The sequence below is a fragment of the Sitophilus oryzae genome, unplaced genomic scaffold (assembly GCF_002938485.1).
Source record: "Sitophilus oryzae breed Bouriz unplaced genomic scaffold, Soryzae_2.0 scaffold_1440_pilon_pilon, whole genome shotgun sequence".
Classification (NCBI taxonomy): Eukaryota; Metazoa; Arthropoda; class Insecta; order Coleoptera; family Curculionidae; genus Sitophilus; species Sitophilus oryzae.
In genome coordinates, this window is record NW_022146105.1 from 3,631,567 (window position 1) to 3,653,845 (window position 22,279).

The 22,279-nt window shown below is 30.8% G+C and overlaps 1 protein-coding gene across 2 annotated transcripts in view; it reads left to right on the forward strand.

Annotated features, from left to right (window-relative positions):
* LOC115876826 (neurotrimin-like) overlaps nt 1–22,279 on the forward strand; it is a 167,587-nt gene that overhangs the window by 116,963 nt on the left and 28,345 nt on the right. For both annotated transcript variants that reach the window (XM_030892796.1, XM_030892797.1), the window contains exons 4-7: nt 8,910–9,068; nt 9,124–9,252; nt 21,404–21,571; nt 21,663–21,788. In XM_030892796.1, coding sequence (XP_030748656.1) covers nt 8,910–9,068; nt 9,124–9,252; nt 21,404–21,571; nt 21,663–21,788 — 582 coding nt within the window. The remainder of the gene's footprint in view (nt 1–8,909; nt 9,069–9,123; nt 9,253–21,403; nt 21,572–21,662; nt 21,789–22,279) is intronic.

The window sequence follows — 22,279 nt, forward strand, 5'->3', positions numbered from 1 at the left end:
TTTTGTATCATAGTGAATAATTTTGAAAAATAAAAAATATCATCAACTAGACATCGACTGAAATGACTAGATTTCTTGCAACTTTTTCGTACCTAGATTAAAAGAAAATGCTAGGAAACCAAAAAGACAATCAATTACGGGAAAAGGACATCTGAAAAAGATCTCTTTCCCTATAGAATTTTGAACAATTGGACTGGAGAAACCTCTAAACGTGTGGGGAAAGGTATTATATAGTTTTTGCAATATTCCCGTAAATCTTCAATTTTTTTTCTTCTCTGAAGCCTTTTTCTATGACCAAATTCGGTCAAAATCATTATTCAAAAAATTGTAATTAAAATATAATAAATTATATACGATATTTTAATTTGTAAAATAAAAAATAAGGTTACAATAAAAGCATTGAAGATATTTTTAACTGCGCTTAAGAAAGATGCAACAAAATACATTCGTTGAAGCCTCATTAGCATATAAATGAAATGGCTAATTAAAATAACACACTTAGTATGTTCTTTATGTTTTTATATGATTTGTATATTAATTTTCGTTTCTCCAAAAGTCCCTTTATTATTCATAAAATTTAAATACTCTCGATATTACCATGCAAATTATGTGGATTAGTTTGATATAAGCAAAACAAAGTAATTTGAGAGGTTTTTTAAGTCTATATGAACGATTTATAGATATATTAGTGTATTATATTTAATAAAACCCGCTGTAATGTCAGAGATTGGTTAAGAGCATTTTTATTTTATAAATTTTCAGGAGAGTTTTTTATTGATATTTTATGGCAAGTGTAGTATTAAATAAAAACGCTTTGTTTTTTCTTTTTTTTTCGATGTTTCTCCAAAGAAATTGTTTTGCAAATTAAATTTATTCCGCCCAGTACTTGAATTTTAATTGGAAATTTATTGCTTTCATAACAATAAAAAATGCAAATTTAGTCAATCGATTGTCGTAAAGATTTGTTTATAGTTTTGAGGAGGTAATAAATTATAAGTGCATTTTCTGGAATAGTTACTATGCAAATTTGAGTAACAGTGCCGTATTCAGAGAAATAACAAAAGGCCCGAAAATATACACTACCCCGCTAAAAAAATCTAGATACGTCTCTGTGGAGTGAAATGTTCTAATAAATTGTTAAAACTATTTTCATCTTTTCCTTAGAGGAAAACAACTCTATAACTATGATTTATATCGACCTACATTCCAAACAAAATGTACAATCTTCACGAACAATACTAAATGGTGGCGCTACACACTCTGCAATTAGGTGGTGAAGTTTAGTGACGAGTTATTTATCTAGAATTGCATATCTATCACCTAATTCCACGTAATTCCGCTCACAAACACCGAAATAATTGCGTTATGTTAAGCGAAATGTGCTGAATAAACAGAAACATGTATCTTAATTTCGAAACCAATTTACTTTTAAAAGGAACGGAGCTATAAAATCGTCGCATACTATGTAGTAGTATTAAAAGGAAAAGTTCAAGACTAAATGTTCCTATGACGTTTGCTTTAACGACTTCTCGGATATTTTTCTTGTTTGTTTTTATTTGCCATAGTTATTAACTATTCATCGGCAACACGGTTTCAGATACTGCCAAAAATAAAATTACTCGGGATAAGCAATATTTATTTTAATGTTACAAAAATACGTTAAAGATTCATCTGAAAATGAAATCGAATTTGTAAGGAACGGACAAAAAAAACCTGAAATGTCCAGAATTAAATTACTTCATGATAGAGAAAGTTTCCTAATTGAAACAGATATTTTAACAAAAGCCTCTTCCGTGTTACACCAAACAATTGCAAGTTTATAGAAAATGGAGAGTCCATGATTGAATTTTCTTTCGGCATTTCAAAGATCCTTTTGCATTTTAAAATCCAATCCTGAAGTTTTGTTACACTTCAAGTTCTCATTGTTTCATTCGTTTTAAACTCTACGATATTTATTTATTTTCACTCGCGATTTATTATGCTAGAACAGACTTGAATGCATGTAGTCTTTTGTTAGTTAAACAACGAATTATAAGGCTAAATAAAACTTTAAAATTATCTTTTAAAAAACACTAATTATATACCAAGAGAATTAAAAAAATATATTGAATTATCACAGCAACATTTTTTTAATTTATATTTTAACTAAGCTTCACTAGACAGGGTGTCCAAGAAATAAGTGCAAGTATTTTAAGTGGTGGTAGAGCTGGCCAAAAGAAAAAACATTTTCTCTTTACCATTTTTAAAATAAATTGATAATAACCGAATTATTTAAATTTGAACATTTTAAAAATAATGGAAACATTTTGAGAGTCGCCGGCAGCAATCGATAATCAGCCGCAAATACCAAGCAATTACCCAATTACCAGAATCTCAGCTTGCTCGACGCCCAGTGTTGATACATCGACTAGAAAAATTCAGATTAAAAGTAAAAAACTTACCTAACATTAGAAAACTGGATGTAGCAGATCAATGTAATTAGAGTAGAGCGTCGTTTTATCACTTTAACTAAAATCGCAACTCTGCACTTGACAACACTTCATTTCAATGCGATTCTTGACAGCACTACACTTACGCGTTTATTTGGCATAAAAAACATTCATATACCATCTGAAATTTTTAGGATTATTATTTTAGAATACCTACTCTTAGTTTCATTATTTCAGATTACTAAACTGTAAAAAAGATATTTAAAATATAGTAGGCGTTGCACTATCCTTAGTTAATAGTAAATAAGTTATCAACAATGATTAAAAAATCTACAGTGCATAAAATTATTAAAATTTTTTTGTAGAAATTTAAAAATGTGAACTTATTACTTATAAACATACAGAATGTGGATAACGTAGGAGGTGGCAACATTGCATTCTCTCGAAGCACTATAAATAAATTTCCGGAAACTGAACAAGCGGCACTCCAAAATTTTTCAATATTTTACGGAAATGTCAAGAAAAATATAAAATTTTCAACATTTATTTTTTCGCAAAAAAAATAATGGATGCGTTTCTGGGGTCGAAATTTACTACCAGTTAAAATACTTGCACTTATTTCTGGGACACCCTGTATGTAAGATCTGGTGAAAATTATTATAGAACATATAAATGAATGTGCTGGTCTTTTATTGGAAAATAATGACCGAGAAAAAACTTAATTGCTTTGAATCTGACACGGGCAACAGAAAAAAAAGAGATGTAATAATTAGGAACAAAATGAACGTAGGGATAGCGACAAACGCAGATCGTTTGCCGCTGTAAGGTGAAGCTTTCTCTAAAGCTATTACCTGGTCAATTACATTCAATGGAATTGAGGTTTTGGATTATAATTGAAATCTGTGGGATGGCTGAAATTCCCTTAAATCTAGTAATTGTCAGGCCTTTGTGCTGTAGTATGTTTCTACTGTTACCCTCTGTTTGTTTCTACTTGTCACTGACAGTTGTCCTCTCTCCAATAATATACTATTTTTCACAATCGCAGATTGTCTGATACACGTTTTGATTTCGCAATCATATTCTGACTATAAACAGTTTGATATCTCTTTGAAGTTTTGTCATTGTCTACATAATTTTGGATGGCAATTATTGTATATGACTGTGCAATTTATATACAAAATCGCTTAGCATATTAATTAGTTCTCCAGACAATTTGGTATAACATTAAACCCATACTAAAATCGAGTATCATTTCATAGTCGTAAAATGTTTTTCCATATTTTTTACTGCTTAAAAAAATTAGACAAATTTCTTCCACTACGTATTTTTAAATTGCAGTTCTTAATTCTAGACTTAATTACTTTAAAAACAAATAACTTTCAAAGTTTTCTTTTCATCGATTGGTCTTTTCAGAAGAGCAATAAAGTTTAAATGGTTTAATTTGACAAAATTCAAACTAACCTAATCGAAAGATACTTTATTATATTAGAAATGCAAATTAAATTTTAAAAAAATATATACAAATATTTTTAATAAATGAGCTTGGTTTCTCAACTTTTTTACATAGTCTTATTAGGAAAACAAGATAAAAGATCTAGCAAATCTCATAAATGAATGCGGAAGAGAGAAAACCAAATTTGATTATAAGCGTTTGGCAGTTAACGTCAAATTTATCTCTGGTACGTGTTCAAAGTGGGAAATTTAAAGCGGGAAAACCCCATAAGAAAAGTACGTGTATCATAAAGGTTTTAAGATCAAAAAAAGATTGACAGTATTAGGAAGAAATTTCATTTTATATTTAAAAGAGATTCGAGAGAAATTTGTAACATACAGAAGACTTTTTCTTTCATAAAATATTTTAATCTGGTAATTAGTAAATAATTTCTATGTGTATAAAATTACCACAAAGAGATCGATCGACAGCCTATATCATAATTAGAGAGAACTAATCAAGAAGTGAGGGTAGGAAAGAGAGAGAGACAACATTGTGCTTCTCAGGTGATGAAATAATGAGAGTTTCCCTTATGAGCATGTATTCTCGCTTGTTAAATTATATAGTGCCACCTAGGAAGCGGTATTCTAGCCATTCTGTGCACGTTTCAGATTAACCTTGTTGGATACCAGATCCACTGCGAGTGGGTTCGTCATACATCGACGTATACTATACAAGATATTTTTCTAGGCCTACATCTAGAATGTTTTAATAAACACTTTTTGAATAGTATCGACTTTCTTTGAAATAAAAAGTTTGAATAATGTTTATTTTTAATAATTCTGACGTAGTTTAGAATAACGTGAGTTTAAGAGAATATTCAAAGCCAACGCGGATTAGTGCAAAGAAAGCTGAGGCAAAGGTACTGACTGCATCGAAAAGTTCAGGTTGTAAGCAATTGTATAATCTGCAGCTGCATTGTCAAAAGTATTGCAATTAATTACTGAAAACGGAGGCAAGTTTCATCTTTTTGTTTCGGGATCTGTAGGAACAGATGAACAATAACTTATGAGGTCACAGTTGTTAATTAAGAAATTAATGTTTGTAACTTATAATTTAAGAGAATTGTTCAGTCTTAACAGCGGTTTTCCTCATCACTTTAATTACAGCTCTGCTGTTTGCCACCCATTTTTCATTTAGGAATAAAATGTTTTTAACTTTTTTATTTATCGCCACGCTTAAGAAGTTTTTACTTATTAAAGTTCATTCTTTAACTGCTTTCATTTTTTAACCCTCTAATTTTAAGACTGTCCAACTTATTTCATGAGAAAAAAAAATTAAATTGTTATTCTTATAATATTAGTGGGCGTGTATACAGGGTGTCCCAGAAATAAGTGCATTTAACTGGTAGTATAGTTCGAAACCAGAAACACGCCCATGAGGTTTTTTTGCGCATAAAAAAATGTTGAAATTTTTATATTTTTCTTGACATTTTCCGGAAAATATTGAAAAACTTTTGAGTGCCGCTTGTTCAGTTTTCGAAATTTTGTTTATAGTGCTTCGAGAGAATGTAATGTTGTCACCTCCTATGTTATCCACATTCTGTATGTTTATAAGTTAAAAGGTCACAATTTTAAATAAACACTGGGCGTCGAACAAGCTGAGATTCTAGTAATTGCTTGGTATTTGCGGCTGATTATCGATTGGAATTTATTTAAAAATGGTAAAGAGGAAATATGTTTTTGGCCAGATCTGCCACCCCTTAAAACACTTGCACTTATTTCTGGAATACCCTGTATAACTTAGAGACCATATTTCGGGCTAGTAATACAAGACTGCTTTGAAATTGGTGTATATCGAGCCGAAATGACGACGTACAGACACAAAAATGAAAATAAAACGCTGCGCAGATATTATTGCAATAAAATTTTTAGCTTTCCAATTTCATTGTTTCGTGTTTTACTCCGAAAAGATAGGACAGACAAGTTGGCAATATCCTCCGGAGAGCAAAATCATTGTTCACTGAACGCCTGACTCTCAATAGGGTAGATACTTGAAACGGACAAACCTCATTATCTTCCTGTCCGCTCGACCAAAACCATCTTATATATTTAAATTTTTAGAACTTTCTATATTTCTTTATACCGTCAAGCATCTTTCAACCTCTGCCAGATATTTTTATTAATAACCAAAATATTTTATTCTTTTTGTGAATCAGAAAACGTTCAGAATATTAAACAAATAAAAAGGTAGAATAAGTTAATTCTTATTAGGTTGTATATAGAAGCAACAAAATTAAAAGTTACTAAAATTAATTTTAATTTAAAAATTAATTTAATAAAACAAATAATTTGTTAAATAATCCATTAAATGTGTTATTTTAGTAAGCTTTTAACGTACTTAAACAGTTATATTTATATATCAACTGTGATTTATAGTGAAGGGGAAAAAATCCGATTTTCCAATTTACTGCTAAGCTATGAATCTTTTCCACGGGCAAACACGTGAACCCGCCACATACATGACTTTACATACATTAAAAATGCTGAAACGGTTTTGCAAAACGAAAGTTTATAAAACTTTTAACTTTATTATCAAACAGTGTTCGTTTCCGTTCGAATTTCGTGTCGGGCCCAACTCCAAATTCGATAAAACTAGTTTTTACATCGGATTTAAAGATTTAAGCGTAGCAACGTCTTGCTAAATCGGTTACCTAAGTTTCACAACCCTATTTGCATTTACAAAAATATGTATGCAACAACAATACACATAACTTAATATCGATTTCATATTATTAATTATTATTAACTACGTTCTATATTATTATAAAATTATATATAAGGATCGGCAAGGTTTGGGTTTGGGTCGAGATTTCCGTATGTAAAGAAAGTACAATGCATTTTTAATGTACTGAACAAAAAGAGCAGAATAAACACGTTGCCAAACGTATGAAATAAACTGAGAAACTGTCACATTGCTAAAAGACGTAGAAGGGGATATGGCAGCTTCGTCGCGGTCAACACGGTCACGCCGCATAAACATAAAATTAAAAAAATGAATCCAAAAAATTGGAATTCTAGGGAAGGGTGTATTCATGCGGTCAGATTCACGGTTTAGTTACGTCTCATTATACTTTATTTGTTTATTTATTACCGAATTGTTGTGATTTTTGCAAAAATAAGTGAAATTGGGTTGGCGCTAGACAGAGAACTCTAAATTCAAGAATCAATATCTCATTAGAAATAATTGATTGTTTTTTTTTAAATCTCTCAGTGTTTCAGCTATATATTCGCAGACAGTACCTATGTGAAAATCTTTACAAACAAAAAGTTACACGACTGGTGAAAATTGCCATGCACTAAAAGTTAATGGACGCGTTTTTTAAATTTTCTGAATGAAAAAAAGAAGCCAATCAAATTTTCCTCATTTAAACATCTTGTCTAAGATCCGACCTTCAAAATAAAAAAAGAAAGTTTCAATATCTATAATGATTCTTGAGTTATCGCGTGTTATGTGTTAAAAAATTGAGTTTATTGACGTTTTGCCATTATGAAAAAATGGACACCATTCATATTCTTATAACTCGATTTCAAATGCCCAGAAACATATCTAATGATATTATCTAGTTATCTTCCCGAAAAAGATCTTTCCCTTTTCGACCAGGGAAAAGAGCACCTGTACCTCCGATAAATGTGGCAACGCCGCAACATTACACCATCGCATTTTTCTCACTCCGACTTAATAATATCCCTACGCGATTCACTTCTACACATGTAAATACCTTCCCAATAGCAAGACAGCGCGGTTTGCCCTGTTGAAATAAATTCCGCCATTCTTCCTGATCATCATCTACAAGTTATTGTACCCTAATGTACTTAATAGAAGATTAATCATTAAATATTTTTAATGAAAACGCCCCTTTGGCACAAAAAGACACAGAAAATAAAACGAAATAACAGCAGATGCTATTTTCTAGCGTAATCAATGTTTAGTATGTACGCTACGTCCACGCATCTAGTGAAATGAAACGTACTTTTATCAGAATAGAAATTCGTAATGAATTCGAGTAGTTAAAAAGTTTGCAACACCGAACATTGAAGGTGCTGCGCCGAATAGTAATGCCAACCCTTGGGCAGAAGGGGGTTAAAGTTCATCTTGAGTCCGCTGTTCCCTGTGCACCACCTTCAATCTTGCTCTATGCACAAGTGCCAGGGCGTTCAAATTTCCAAAAGACCACTTTTTCAGAAGTTATAACTTTCTGTTAGATCGGACAAAACAAGTACAGACTTTCTAAATACTTTCATACGTTCCCTGTTAATTTATTTCCTATTATACATGGGCTGTAAAATAAAAAGGGCTTGGAGAATTGTGTGGGTACTGGAATAGACGAACAAAATAAAAGACAGGGAATGGACTTCAAGCAAATCTACCCTAATTTAATAATAGTTTAATCTAGTAGAGACGGTGAAATGTAAGTGAAATTGATTTTGGTACAACATCTATTAGAAATCTTTCCATTGAGATATTTATTTCTAAAGGGCAAATTTTAAATAAGAGATGGCGTATTAGAAAATATTTCAAAGAGTTTGCTTGTTTTCTAATTAATTGAGCCAAGAGTGGCAATTACTGGTACAGTGGCGACTAATGGTACATTCACCCTACTTGCTGTGACAAACAAATACTATATTAAAACCTTAATTACCTTTTTGTCGCCATGACTAACAAATTAAATGTTCTATATATTTTTAGTTTTGTGGCATTTATTTTATTTGAAAATGTTCAATTCAATACGGAGATCGGTTAAACAAACGCCCAAAAAACGCCTTTAATTACATAATGAATTTTATATCATTTATATTTCGTTTGTTCAAATTGACTACACAGCGCAAATTTTATTGATTGTGTTTAACCAATGTACTGGCTTTCGGACCATTTACGATTCAGCGTAAAAACGTTTTAATAAATTAAAAAAAAATAGATAAAAGTAGGAAGTAGGTTTTTGTAATGTATTAAAATCTTTAACTATCCAAATTTTCTTTTATTTTCAGTTCCACCCAACATCGATGATTCGTTGAGCAGCAGTGACGTAATTGTAAGGGAAGGTTCAAACGAAACTCTTACATGTAAAGCTACTGGATTTCCCGAACCCAGTGTGAAATGGAAAAGAGACGATAATACCAAAATTTCCATCAATAAAACATTCCAAGGTAAACGAGTATCAAAGGAGAAAACACATTTAAAATATATTAACTTTTGTTTCAGTTGCCGAATGGGAAGGTGATAAACTAGAACTTATTAAGATATCTCGTTTACATATGGGGGCATACCTCTGCATTGCTAGTAATGGTGTACCTCCAACTGTAAGCAAAAGAATCAAAGTCAGCGTAGATTGTGAGTACTTTTGAATAATCATTATCATCATTTAGCTTATTTCGTACACAAAAGCTTCCCTCAACTCTAGCCATATCTTTCTATTTTGTGCCTCTTGAATCCAGTTTCCAGCCTTTTTCTTAATATCATCTGTCCATCGAATAGGAGATCGTCCTCTGCTGACAGATATCACCGCATCCCTTACTCCTGTTTGTTGTTTTTGATATTTATATACTTTCTATAAATTAGTATATGGGACCATATGACCATATTTAATATTCCTGAAAAAAGAGCTAAATAAAAATCTTCTTATGTTATCTATAAATTCAATATTAATATAACGTGTGTTTCACATCCTGTTGAATTATAATTTTTATAGTTATTCAGATACAATATTACGAATTTAGTCGTAAATAAATAACTTTGAACGGCTAAATATGAATTAAACGAACTTGATTGAAGTTTGTTAATTTCTAAATATACAAAGCAATAAATCGAATTGAACCACCTAGCAGAATCCGTTAGTTATCATTGAAAAACATCTTTATAACTTGCCACATAAAAAGCAATTGGAAGATGTATTGTCTTAGTTCGATATCTTTATGTGCTTTTCATATTCCCAGACCTACAATCTAAATTCAAATAAATTTCCGGTAATGCTCCTTAAAATTTAACGGTTTTCTTCGGAAAGTAAAGTAACTTCTTTATTGGAGATTGGGACAAACTGATAAAAAACCTAATCAAATAGGAAAGGTAACTTAGATTTTTATGTCTGCATCGCTATTCAAACTGAATTTCATTTATTTTTATTTAAATTAACGTTCAAATTCAAAAAAATGTCATATTCTGATTAAAAATTTAAATCGTAAAGTAGTACGATGCAAAATAGTGTAATATATGATTTAAAGGAGTTTTGAAGAGATCTGTCTAGAGAAATTATTATTAATTGTAAGCTGGTAAAATTTATATGTATGGCACACGAATAAAAAAGACATAGATAAGCATTTTTTCGTTATAAAATCAAAAATAGTTATAAACATTTGTTTCCCTCTAATAGGGAATAATTAAGTTAACACCGGTCCCTAATAAAGTGAATTATTCCACTGAGAATTTTGTGTTCATTTTGAGTCTCATCGAGGAACTTTAACTATTTATCTTTACTTTTCAAATTTATATATGAAACAATTATTTATTGTGGCTAAAATTCATCATCAGTTTTTGTATTATACTGTGTATAATTTAAAATTAAATTTCTTTAAAAAAAATCGCAAAATAATGGTGAAGTTTGTCCTTTGAGAAAACGTTGCAAAAAATGGCAGGACGAACTGTTAGAATGAACACATGTATAGGCCGAGGGTACAATGTAGAATCCTTTTGTTATATGTGGTCTCATCAATAATTAATTGAAATAGGATGCTGTAATGCGACGCGCCATTTTGCTACACACCACCATAATCATATTCAGGCCGTGATTAATTGATCCTGGTTAATGGTCAAGTGCCAGTCCACTCCTCCCTAAAAACCTTTCAACGAAAAATCGGTGTAAAGTAGCTTGCCTTTTGTAAACTTACTTTTTTATTTGTAGTTAGGGATTTTAAAAACATTTTTTTTTTAATATTATATATGTTCCTCAATGTCGCACATAGATGAAAGAGGGGACGATGATATAAATATGATATATGTATTTAGTTCTAAATAAAATGTTTATATTTATTTTTTAACAATAATATTTAATTTTACCATCCTTAAAAATATATTTACTTATCAGATATTAACTAAAAACTATTTCTGGTTTGGTTTGGTTAGCTGGTATTGTGGTAAATTAATTAATTAACAATAATTATTAATTATTTTTAGCCAAAAACTATCAAAACATATGCCATTCGTTCTAAAATCTACCATATACTACATAAAGATTAAAAATATGATTACTGGATATTTTGTTTAACACTCAATATAATTAATATTTGTGCAGGGAATTATAAATTATTTAAACAAAAATATTCATTAACATTACCAATAAACAATTAAGAAATATATTATATTGTACTGTTTTACAATTTTTTTTTGTAACAAGTGCCTTAAATCTCTGTAAGCGAATGACAGTAGCTTCATCCTCCTGCAACCCTTATTATAGGGGTAGTTTATGATTTTACTAATTTCCATACATAAATCGTTAAAACGGCGGACGATCTAAGATGTCGGACAAAATTTCCTTATCTGCCCTAATGATATGTGAACTAAATGAAAAGGTTTGCTGAAGCGAATACGAAAAATAAAATGATGCCACTTTAAAATGGCTGACGACGGCCATATTGGCGTAGGCTGCCGAATTTAAAAAACTGTCGCCCTCTAAATTAATATATTTAATCAGGAATCGATACGATTTTCTTTTTAAATCGGAAAACCAATTCTGAAAAGTAAGGCAGTAAGCATCGCGGCCTGGAATGTTATGCATTTAAAGAGGTTTCAAGCTAAATGTTCTTGCAAACAGCTTTCGGTCGGAGAATACGACGAAACATACAAGGAAGAAAACTTATTTTCAATCTTGATCTACATCAAAACAACGCCAGCCTTTTCCTTATAAAGAAGAAACTATCTAGATAAAAGGAAATAGTGTAGTAGTCTTATTTTAAATAACTCTAAAGCGTAAACAAAAGTTATCAATTTAAAGTTCAATATTCTTTGACATATAATTATAATAATTTGATATATTTTTATACAGGGTGGCTCCGAATTGTATTCGGGAAATTTCGGCAGCGACCGATAAAAATAAATAAAAAAAGTTCGTATAACTGTATGTCCTAAAATGCTTCGTTTTGGAGATACAGGGTGTAGAAGTTTCATTTTTATTTCGATTTTTTCCAAGTAATTTTTGAACAAACGTAAATATGTGTATGAAAATTGGTGTCTGGAAGTTTTTTGACGTGAGAAATTTGATTTCGGTGTCAATATAACTCCTACCTGAAGAGGGCGCCAGCTCCATGTTTTTTAATTGTTTTGAAGACTAATATTTCATTTTCATTCATACGTTCATACCTGTATAAAACTACTGAGTGCAAAAATATACATTTCCGCAATTTTTTACGTAAAAAAGGTCTCTTTGTAAAAATCGCTACAAGCAACTATTCTGAATATATTTAGAATGGAAATAGTCAATACATGTCAATATTTACAAAAAATAAACATGTTGAGTAGATAGTTATTTGACTGAAATGATAAATTTTTTATTTCTTTAAATTAATCGGAGATTTTTCTTCGAAAAAAATCAGTTAAGTTAATTTCTGTTGAACCTTTGACAAAAAAATCTTATTTATTATTATTTCAGTCTAATAACTCTCCATTCAATATGTTTAATTTATGTCAATGATCACATGTATTGATTATTTCGATTCCAAATATCTCGATTCCATTACTCGTAGCGATTTTTACCAAGAGGCCATTTTTACGTAAAATACGACAAAAATATATATTTTTAAATCAGTAGTTTTATACAGGTACGGACGAAAAGTTATTACTGTTCAAGCAATTTAAAAATTATGTAGGAGGCGCCCTCTGCAAGTAGCCTATAAAATATAATAATGTCAAAAAACTCCCTCCCAGACACCAAATTTCATACAAAGATCGACGTTAGTTCAGACATTATAAGGAAAAATTCGAAATAAAAATAATACAAACTTTTTTATTTATTTTTACCAGTAGAATATGTTGCTGAAGTTTCCGAATATAATTCGGAGCACCCTGTATAAAAATATCAAATTATTATATGTCAAAGAATATTAAACTTTAAATTGATCGTCATTTAAAGTAAAGCTACTACAATTCGGACCATCCTGTATATTGTTGAAATACACAAATAATAAGAGTTTAAAGAGAAATTTTTATGCATAATATTTCATTTTACGATTGCAGTTTAATATGTTTTTCTAATACAAGCATATTAAGCTACATCCTAAGCTGTGCGTGCTTAATCACACTATAAATCACTCGTAGTTGGTACGGTAAAATCAAACCGTATGCATTTGGCAATCTGAATTATTTAACTCGGGAATAAGCTGGCTGGTTGCGGATGATTTTTGCGGAACGTGACGAAATTTGAACGTATCACAGTGAAGGCAAGTTATAAGTAGTGCAGTAAAACGGGGGCCATAATCAAGGGCTGTTTGCGTTGTATGACGGTCTGGGAAACCGTCTAAAATGTCTTTTCATTATAGCATGCAAAACAGCTGGCAGTTTTGAGCGAACGGAAAGTGGTAAAAGTCGAAAACGATATTTGAAACGGGATCGGAACAACAATGCCGTACCGTATGTCGTATAACTTCTAAGTTGTCGAGCTTTAAAACACCCAGATATTTTACCTTTCCTAGCAGATACTTAGGGGGAAAATTTCATATTATCATGTATTAATACGTTTGAATAATATAAGTTTTATGATAAATCCTTTTTCTTTCTTATTTGGCCGAGTCACCTATTTTTATAGAACTACTATTTAGTAATTAGAAGGCATTTAATCTGAAAACATAGTTCAGTGTAGCCTTACGACAACTTTATATACCGGGTGCGCCTCAAAAGTGGCTCACCCCTATAACTTTTTTATTTTTTTTAGATAAAAAAACGAGATTTGGTATGTTAGTATATTTCATAAATTAAGATTGATTGACGTGTTCAATTGTTTTTGGTCAATTCCTGTTTCATCGGAAGTGACTACAACTCATGATTTTTAAATGGCACCCTCAGTATATTTTTACTTTATTCGATAGAAAATTACATTGTGAATTGTATGACATATCATATGTCAACTTTTGGCATTCTCGCTTAATAAAAAATCGTATTTTAAATTTCAATCTAGAGTGCCATGGCTATATTAAAAACGCTAATTTTTAATCAAGGAGCCTTGGAAAAATAGAATTGATCGTCTAATTTTTTTAGTTCCTTGTCCTGGCCGGTTAAAAGATGCCCAAATGGTATTTTTAATCATATCTCAATTTTTTCAAATGGAGCGAGGGTGGCTCATTAGCATATTTGGAAAAAGTATTTTTTTACGAATAATTTGATACCACTCGCTTAGTATTCGAGTCAAATTTTCGTAATGAACCCCATGTTATAATTTCAAATTAACCATATGCGAAAATGTCAAAAGTTCGCATATGATATGTCATTCTATTCAGAATGTAATTTTCTATCGAATAAAGTAAAACAATACCGAGGGTGCCATTTAAAAATCAAAAGTGATTTCCGGTGAAACAGGAGGCGACCGAAAACAATTGAGTACGTTAATCAATCCTAATTTATGTCATATAGTAACATACCAAATCTCCTTTTTTAACTGAAAAAATAAAAAAGTTAAAGGGGTGAGCCACTTTTAATACGCACCCGGTATATAAATGAAATTATCACTAAACGTTAAACCTTCCAAATTAAATGAATTGCCCTGTAGAAATCAGAAGCAGTCTAATTTTCATGTATTTATCGAGATACCCTCCCTCATATTTTTTTCAATTTTTTTTTTCGGCAGCATTTAAAAGCCGAACGCCGCGCCGTTGAGATCTGATGAAATATTAAAATAAGACTAAGCATAATTTGTAACATTATACTCCAGTTGCTTCTTTTGCATACCTTAATGAACATATTTCTTCTGCCAACAACCCAAGGCATAAATATTAAGCAAATAAGTTAAAAATTTCACCCGCGCTTGCTACAGTTTTGTAAAACATTTGTTCGAAACTTTTATAAAATATTCTCGGCTCTGTCGGCCTTCTGTCTGTAATAATTAAGGCCAACTTTCAGGTTGCTCCTTCTAATGAATAGTAATAGCTTGCGAGTGGATATTCATTTTTTAATACAAAAATTGGATTAATTGCAATCCGTCGCCTTATCTTTCCGAAATTTGTTTCTTCCAAAGATTAGCATTATCTAAATTCAAAATTTACCTCGATTGTTTAGAATTCTTCACCACATTTTATTCACCGACATATACAGGGTCCGGTAAAAGTGCGTCGGGCATCTGTAGCTTCTACAATAAAAAACTTTTTTAAAAATATTTTAATTTCTATAGGGTGGCTCAAAAAAGTGTGAGAGGATCGGGATAATTTTTTTTAATGGAACACCCTGTATAATATTGCATTTTTGGCTTCCTTTCAGATAACTACAGAATCCTAAAATATGAGTAAATAACCTTCTTTAAAAAAATTATTACACATACAAGAACTGTCCTAAAATCAAAACTATATTACTAGTACTTACTTTAGATGGTCTATACTTACTTTGCTATAAATAGCATAATTTTCAATCATACAGGGTGTTCAAAATTCTACGCCGAACTCTCTAAAATAAAAAATAATTTTTCTTTGATTTTTTTAAATGGAACACCCCGTATATTATTTTTTTAATAGATGGATAGTTAAAAAATGAACATTTTTTGTATTTAAAGTATTTCAAAATTTTAAATGGTTTCGCAGATACACGCAGTATTATTTCATATGGCACTTTCAACGATAAAATACGAGAGAAAAATCATTGGGAGGCTTTGTTAAAACTTTACTGTGGAAAATGCCATATGAAATATAAAACCGCGAATATCTGCGAAACAGTTAAAAATTTTGAATACCCTAAATACAAAAAAAAATAATTTTTTAATTCTCCATCTATTGAAAAAATAATATACAGGATGTTCTATTTAAGAAAACGAAGAAAAATTATTTAATATTTTAGAATGTTTGGCGTAGAATTTTGAACATCCTGTATGATATACAGTTATCATATTTATAGCAAAATAAATACAGACCTATCTAAAGTAAATACCTGATATAGTTTTGATTTCAGGACAGTTCTTGTATTTTTAATAATTTTTCAACAAAGGCTGAGAAAGAAAAGCTGAACTTTATAATTATTTATTTATAAATATTCTAATACTATGGAAATATATTTACTCATATCTTAGCATTATGTAAAGTGATCTGCTGAAATGCAATAATATACAGGGTGATCCATTTAAAAGAAATCATCCTGATCCACTCATACCTTTTTTGAGCCACCCTATAGAAGTTAAAATATTTTCCCAAAATGCATGGTAGTGCATATTTTCGGTTTGCACTTTTGCACTGTTTGCACACAACAAAATTCTTAAGTTTTTTATAACTAACCTAACCACTTTATAGAAGTTAAAATATTTTCCTGAAATACGTCCTAATACCGTCATATTCCACAATAACAATGGGACCAATTAAATAAATATGCGAATTTTTCCACAATTGGAAATGGTTAACTTTAACCAAAAAAACTGAAAATTTTAATAGTATATATTTTTTTCTATAGTACAAACAATATTAAGTATTTCCAAAACTGTGAGTGTTTTATGGTTCACATTCTATTAAACGTTAATAGATTTTCTGAAGTTAAATTTACGTAAACTTCATTGAGCGAAATTTTGAAAACAAAATTGATTCCTCTCATTAAAACTAATTAAGTTGGTACATTCTCTAGCTGATTGTTAATCTGTAGGGCAATAAGAACTGAACGCCGTGCCATGTAAAGATCTGATCTAGGCGTATTTAAATTATTTAAATGCAAAACAGAATAGTGTGTGATTTGAAAGAAGAGCAAGAGGTAATTTAGGCGCCGTGAGAAAGATGGCTCGCATTAATCTTGTCAGAATTAAAGACAAGAAGAAGCTAGAGAGTGATGTGTTTGATTCAGAGTCTTCTCAACAACGTCACAACAAATCACCTTTAATTTGAAATAACTTTAGCTCAAGCCTTTTTTCATAAAAAAATATTTTTAACTTTTCATTTCAATCTTAAAACCTCCTTTTTCTTAAATTATAAAAACATATCTCAATTTACCTAAGTACTACATATTTTATTATGTTTTACTTCATATAGCAAAAACTTAGAGATCATACATTTAGATACAGGGTGATTCCACTGCTTAGAATAAGACTCGCATATTTTATTTCGTTCTTTTACAACAATGTTCTGTCATTAACAGTGGATATATCAAAAATATCTTAATTCAACTTTTCAACTTTCATTATTTTTTCAAACAGTTTCCATATTTCAGGGACAAATAAACATGCTTAAATTAATAGATAACTAACCTGAATAATCAGTAATCCATTACAAGAGCCCATATAAATATACAGGGTGAGTCTTAACTAAGTGCAAATATTATTAGGGGTAGTATATTTCGACCCTAGAAACACGATTGAGGTTTTTTTCGCGAAAAATTTTGAAAATTTGGAATTAAAAAAAAAATTGGAATTTTTTTTAATTTTTAGATAAAAACCATGATATCTTGATAATATGACAATATACTGGTAAGAAAATCCACAAAAGTGGTTCTCAAAATTTAAGCAAGAATATATTTTTTTAATTTTCAAAGTAAAATAACTCGGTTATGTTGGATTTATTTGAGAAACGGTAAAGAGAAAGTAAGTTTCTTTTATCGAGATCTACTAGCCCTGAAAATATTTGCACTTAAGACTGACCCTGTATAATAAAATAAAACAAATATACGCCACAACACACGCGATATAAGAGACTATACACTTCAAGGTAAATAGAGCAACTAAAGCGGACAAAAGATATTTTATTTACTAGTTACGTAACGTAAAATTCTTTTTGGTATTGTTTATTATTTATAGATGGTGTAAAAAAATAGTGTACCAGACAGTAGATGCTACAGACGAAAATTAAGAGTTTATTTAAGTACTACTAGTAACTTCTAACGTTATACAGGGTGAGTTTTCTACGATGCTCTATATGGTATCTCGGAAACTACTGGAGATAGAGAGTCGGTTAAATGGGGAAAGAATTGCAGTTTTGTGGTGTCATAAATATGCGCCTTTCAGATTTTTGAAAAAGTTCATGGCTTACTAGATATTTCGAAAAAAACAAATTTCGGTTACTTAAAAATGGTCTCTAAATCCATTATAATCTATTTTAGACAAAAAGTTTTCAGATAAAAGTTGTAGATAATCACATCCTTAATGAGACTGTGTTTCCGTTCTTTTCTAGAGCCTGTCATTTTTGACATACGACACAAACTATGTTTTTTTAAGTGGAAACCATAGTTGGCCATGACTTCATAAAAAGCGCTATTTTTTAAGCTTTTTCCGAGATACCCATAGAGAACATCGTAGAAAACTCACCCTGTATAATATAATAAAACACCACGATACACACTACACAACTTCACACTTCACTGTAAATAGTATAGTTAAAAGATAGGTAGTGTATCAAACTTCAGTCAATTGAAACTACAGACAGGTAGAAATAAAAGAAAAACTTTCTACGAACACGGGCCCTAAGATGCTACCTTCAGAAGTTTCATCCGTTGAAAGGATAGATAAAAATATATGTTTTATTTATATTATAATATACTTTTTAGAAGAATTAAGTTAGCATGGAGTACTTATGGAAGAAACTCATTCATATTAAGATCTAGAATGTCACTTTATCTAAAGAAGAAAACAGTCGACCAATGTGTACTACCAGTCATGACATATGCATGCGAAACCTGGACAGTTTAAACGGAGATTTTAAGGAAACTGTGCATCTCGTACAATGCTCCATGGAACTAAATATGCTGGAAATAACCAAAAAAGACCGTAAAAGAATAGAGTGGATACGATAAAAGATCCAGGTAAATAGATGTGATCCATAGAATCAAATCCCTCATGTGGCAATGGGTAGGACACCTGGCAACAGATGGACCACAAAACTTACAACATGGTACCCACAAGGAATTAAGAGACACAGAAGACCAAACCTGAGATGGGACATTGATATTAGGAGATTAGAAAATTAATTAGAAAGCATACAAGTTAATTGCTAATTAGATCTCCAGTTTCATTATACCTGAACAAAATACACAATTTAAGGTATCTAAATTTATCTAAGTACTACATATTTTATTATGTTTATCTCATATAGTTAAAACTTAATGCAGTTTGCCTATCAGCTCAAATATTATAACCAAACTAAATGGTTTCTAGTTAATTTGGAAAGCCCCTTTTCCGGATTTTGATTAAATTAATTAACTAAATTAACTAGAAAAGTGCATTGGATAGTTACGTGAGAGCAAACAACTGATAATGTTACTAGAACTAAAAATCTTAGAGTTAAAATGTATCGAATCGTTATTATTTTTTAATTAACGTATCTGTTTCATATTAAACCACTATAATAATTTGTACTGTCACTTAAAACTGGTTTATTACGAGCTAGAATTTTTTGTGTCGAAAAATAGAACAAAATCGGTGATTTTAAGTAAAAGTGCATTTTTTGCAGACAATATATCAACTTTATTCTTAAATAAAAACGAATTTCCTTGAAAAAAGCGGCTAGCAGCAGCATTCAGGGGATGATTCATGTTAAAAATAAAACATTTAGATATTCCGGATTTTTATTATTCCAGTGAAATAGTGGTGAACGGAGCAGCAATATCTGAACTGTTTATATTACGGCAGTGGTACAGTCAACAGTATAAATTAGTATCCATTGTATAATAGGAACTGCAAGCCATTCCTGTCACCACTACAATGGACAACGCTCTGGTCCGCTTGAAAATTATACACGGCGAGCTACAATAGAAGGACAATTTGGGGGAGGCAGGTCATCTTGAGATGGTTACCAAGATATAAATGTTTTTCCTTCTTAATTGCTATGTTAGAAAAACCGAATATTTTTATTTAAAAGAAAATTCAGAAACACATAAGTTTTAATACACTCACCGGCACGAAAAACGGGGACCTTAAAATCGTGATGTGTTTTAAACAAGTCAAAGAATTTTCAACAAGTCAAACAAATCAAGGAATTTTAAAATCATTTTATCATCTAATTGCATCTTTTCTCGATAGTTTATTTTTTGGTTTTGATATATGTAAAAAAATTCTACATGGTATTTCAAACTTTCGCCAAAACATCAACATTTTGTTTTCTCAGTATAATTGACAGATGGAAACCTTAATTTTTAATTTAGAAAAAAATACTAAAAAGTCAAATAATTTAGCTGCATATTACTTAAAAAATTATCAAAATCGGCCAACTATAACAAAATATATTAAACTTTGAAACATATCAAAATTTTAAGGGACTCGTTTTTGGTGCCTGTGAGTGTATATCAGCATAAATTACTTTTTTAAAATTTAATTCTAAAATATCAATAATTGTACAGTTTTTATTAATAATTTGTAAGCAAATCATATGAAAAATAAGCAGTCGTTTGTTGGTTTGCTTTTACGTAAAGCCTCACAATATAAAATCACATTTTTAACAGTAGAAAACGTCATCAGGTTACACAGCAAAAAATCACGAAATGGGTTTAAAAATTCTGCATTTTTATTTCTGTTCCTTTACAATTTCATAAACGAAAGCCTTATGAGGTTAGTACCGTATGATCGAAAAACGGCGTCAGCGATGGCTATGAAATGAATTATATTAAAAATTATATGGGGATTTCATCGATGTTCATTTCCAAGTCAACTGGACGCCGTTTTTGTTCGATTATACGGTATATGTATGTGACATGTTCTATTATAGTGTCGACAGTTACAAACTATGTTATAAAAATTAAAAAAATGTTTTCTAAATTTTTCACAAGATTTACTAGAAATTAACTTATATAAAAAATTAAACTTGGCGCAGTTGTTAACGGATCAAGATGTGAAGCTTATAAAATAATATAAATTAGAATAAACACAAAAAATGACAATGGGCTATAAACTGGTCATCAATGCCCTTAGTTGATGAATTAAACGTAGCTCTTTAAAAGGGTATAGTTTATTAGTTTTATTTAACGAACTACAAACAAAAAAGTGAGTTTACAGCGCATATGTACCAAGCGTGAAAATCAATTATCTGTGGCAACTTCCGAAATCCATAAAGTTTATTACTTTTGAAAATCAGGAAACCGGTGCTAGGCGCCCGGGTCTTTACTTCGGCTTTCAAAACAAAACTTGGGATCGCCGCAGATTAATATAAGCTTTGATATTGTTACAGTCCTTTCAATGTTATGGATAGTCCATCAGCTGCTCCCTCAAACGCATTTAACCAAAAGTTTTAAGTGAATCTGGTTTAATAACTATTCCAGTCATAACAAATATTCAGATATATTCAAACTTATTTATAGATATTGTATAACTGTAAGACTATAGCGTAACTTTTTGTTATAGTTCCACCTATGCTGTGGATTCCTCATCAACTGGTAGGGGCACCTTTAGCTTATTCTGTTACACTAGAATGTTTTACTGAAGCTCATCCTAGCTCTCTAAATTACTGGACACGAGAAGATGGACAAATGATACACGAATCAAGGAAATACCACGCCGAGAATATTTTAGGTAAGCTTGGTTCATTTTAATCAAATTTAAATATAATTTTACACTTTTTAACACTACAAAACTTATATAAATTAATTTTCTATTTATACAGGAACGCCAAACTATAAAACCCATATGAGGTTGACCATCAACAACATCCAGCTAAGCGATTATGGCATTTACAAATGCGTAGCTAAGAACCCAAGAGGTGAAACTGATGGCACCATTAGATTGTACAGTGAGTATGCACGCTCTTTTAGTAATTATAATTCACATAAAATGGTAACAGTATAAAGATGATTTGAGGTTTAGATCTGTATCATTAGAATAGTGACCTATAGAAAAAGATTTTTATTTGAAGAATAGAAAACAGCAAACATTATACAGGGTGATTCATGCCATGGTTAGACGTTCACAGAGAAGCGCTGATAGAATTTTTTTGAAAATTTGGATTTTTGCATAGAGTCTAAATTTTCAGCGTTACAGTGCTGCCGGTTCACACTAAAGGTACATTCAGGCTGAGAGCGTCGAGCGTCGCGTCGCGTTTGCGTCGCGTCCGCGTGTCGAAATGGAATCAATTCACTTAAATTAAATTAGACCGTTCAGGCAGACAGCGTCGCGTTTGGCGTTGCGCTAGCGTCCGCTGAGCGTCGAGTTCGAGTTCAATGGGGCGGACGCGACGCAAAGGCGACGCGACGCTCGACACTCTCAGCCTGGATGTACCTTAAA